Source organism: Myotis brandtii, unplaced genomic scaffold (assembly GCF_000412655.1).
Source record: "Myotis brandtii unplaced genomic scaffold, ASM41265v1 scaffold627, whole genome shotgun sequence".
Taxonomy (NCBI): domain Eukaryota; kingdom Metazoa; phylum Chordata; class Mammalia; order Chiroptera; family Vespertilionidae; genus Myotis; species Myotis brandtii.
Window position 1 is genome coordinate 886,916 of NW_005370397.1, and position 430 is coordinate 887,345.

Below are 430 nucleotides of genomic sequence, written 5' to 3' on the forward strand. Positions count from 1 at the left end.
AAGGAGAGGGAGAGAGAGAGAAAACCATTGATGGGCTGCCTCCTGCCCGCCCCCACTGGGGATGGAGCTTGCAACCTGGGCATGTGCCCCGACCGGTAATCGAATGGTGACCTCCTGGTTCACAGGTTGATGGTTGGCCCATCCACTTGCTTTTCACACCTGCTGTTTACAGATGCGACTTAAATTGTAAAATGGGGAAATGCCCTCCAGTAAGTGTGCCCAACGGGAATCGTCAGCAATGAGTGAATGAAGCTGAGAACTGCACGTGCGTGTGGCCCGTGTTCTGGAAGGACTTGGGGCCGTGGAGGGGCACGCAGCTTTGCGATGCTGAGCAGACAGCTGTGGGAGGGCAGGCCGGCCCCCCGGACGGGCGTCAGCTCTCGGCTTGTGTCTTCCAGCTGCAGAACCAGAGAGAGCTGCAGGCGCCCAC

The 430-nt window shown here is 58.8% G+C and overlaps 1 protein-coding gene across 1 annotated transcript in view; it reads left to right on the forward strand.

Annotated features, from left to right (window-relative positions):
- The window catches only part of KIF26B (kinesin family member 26B), a 236,260-nt gene that overhangs the window by 187,430 nt on the left and 48,400 nt on the right, over window positions 1-430 (forward strand). The window contains exon 7 of the mRNA XM_014528243.1: window positions 399-422. Coding sequence (XP_014383729.1) covers window positions 399-422 — 24 coding nt within the window. The remainder of the gene's footprint in view (window positions 1-398; window positions 423-430) is intronic.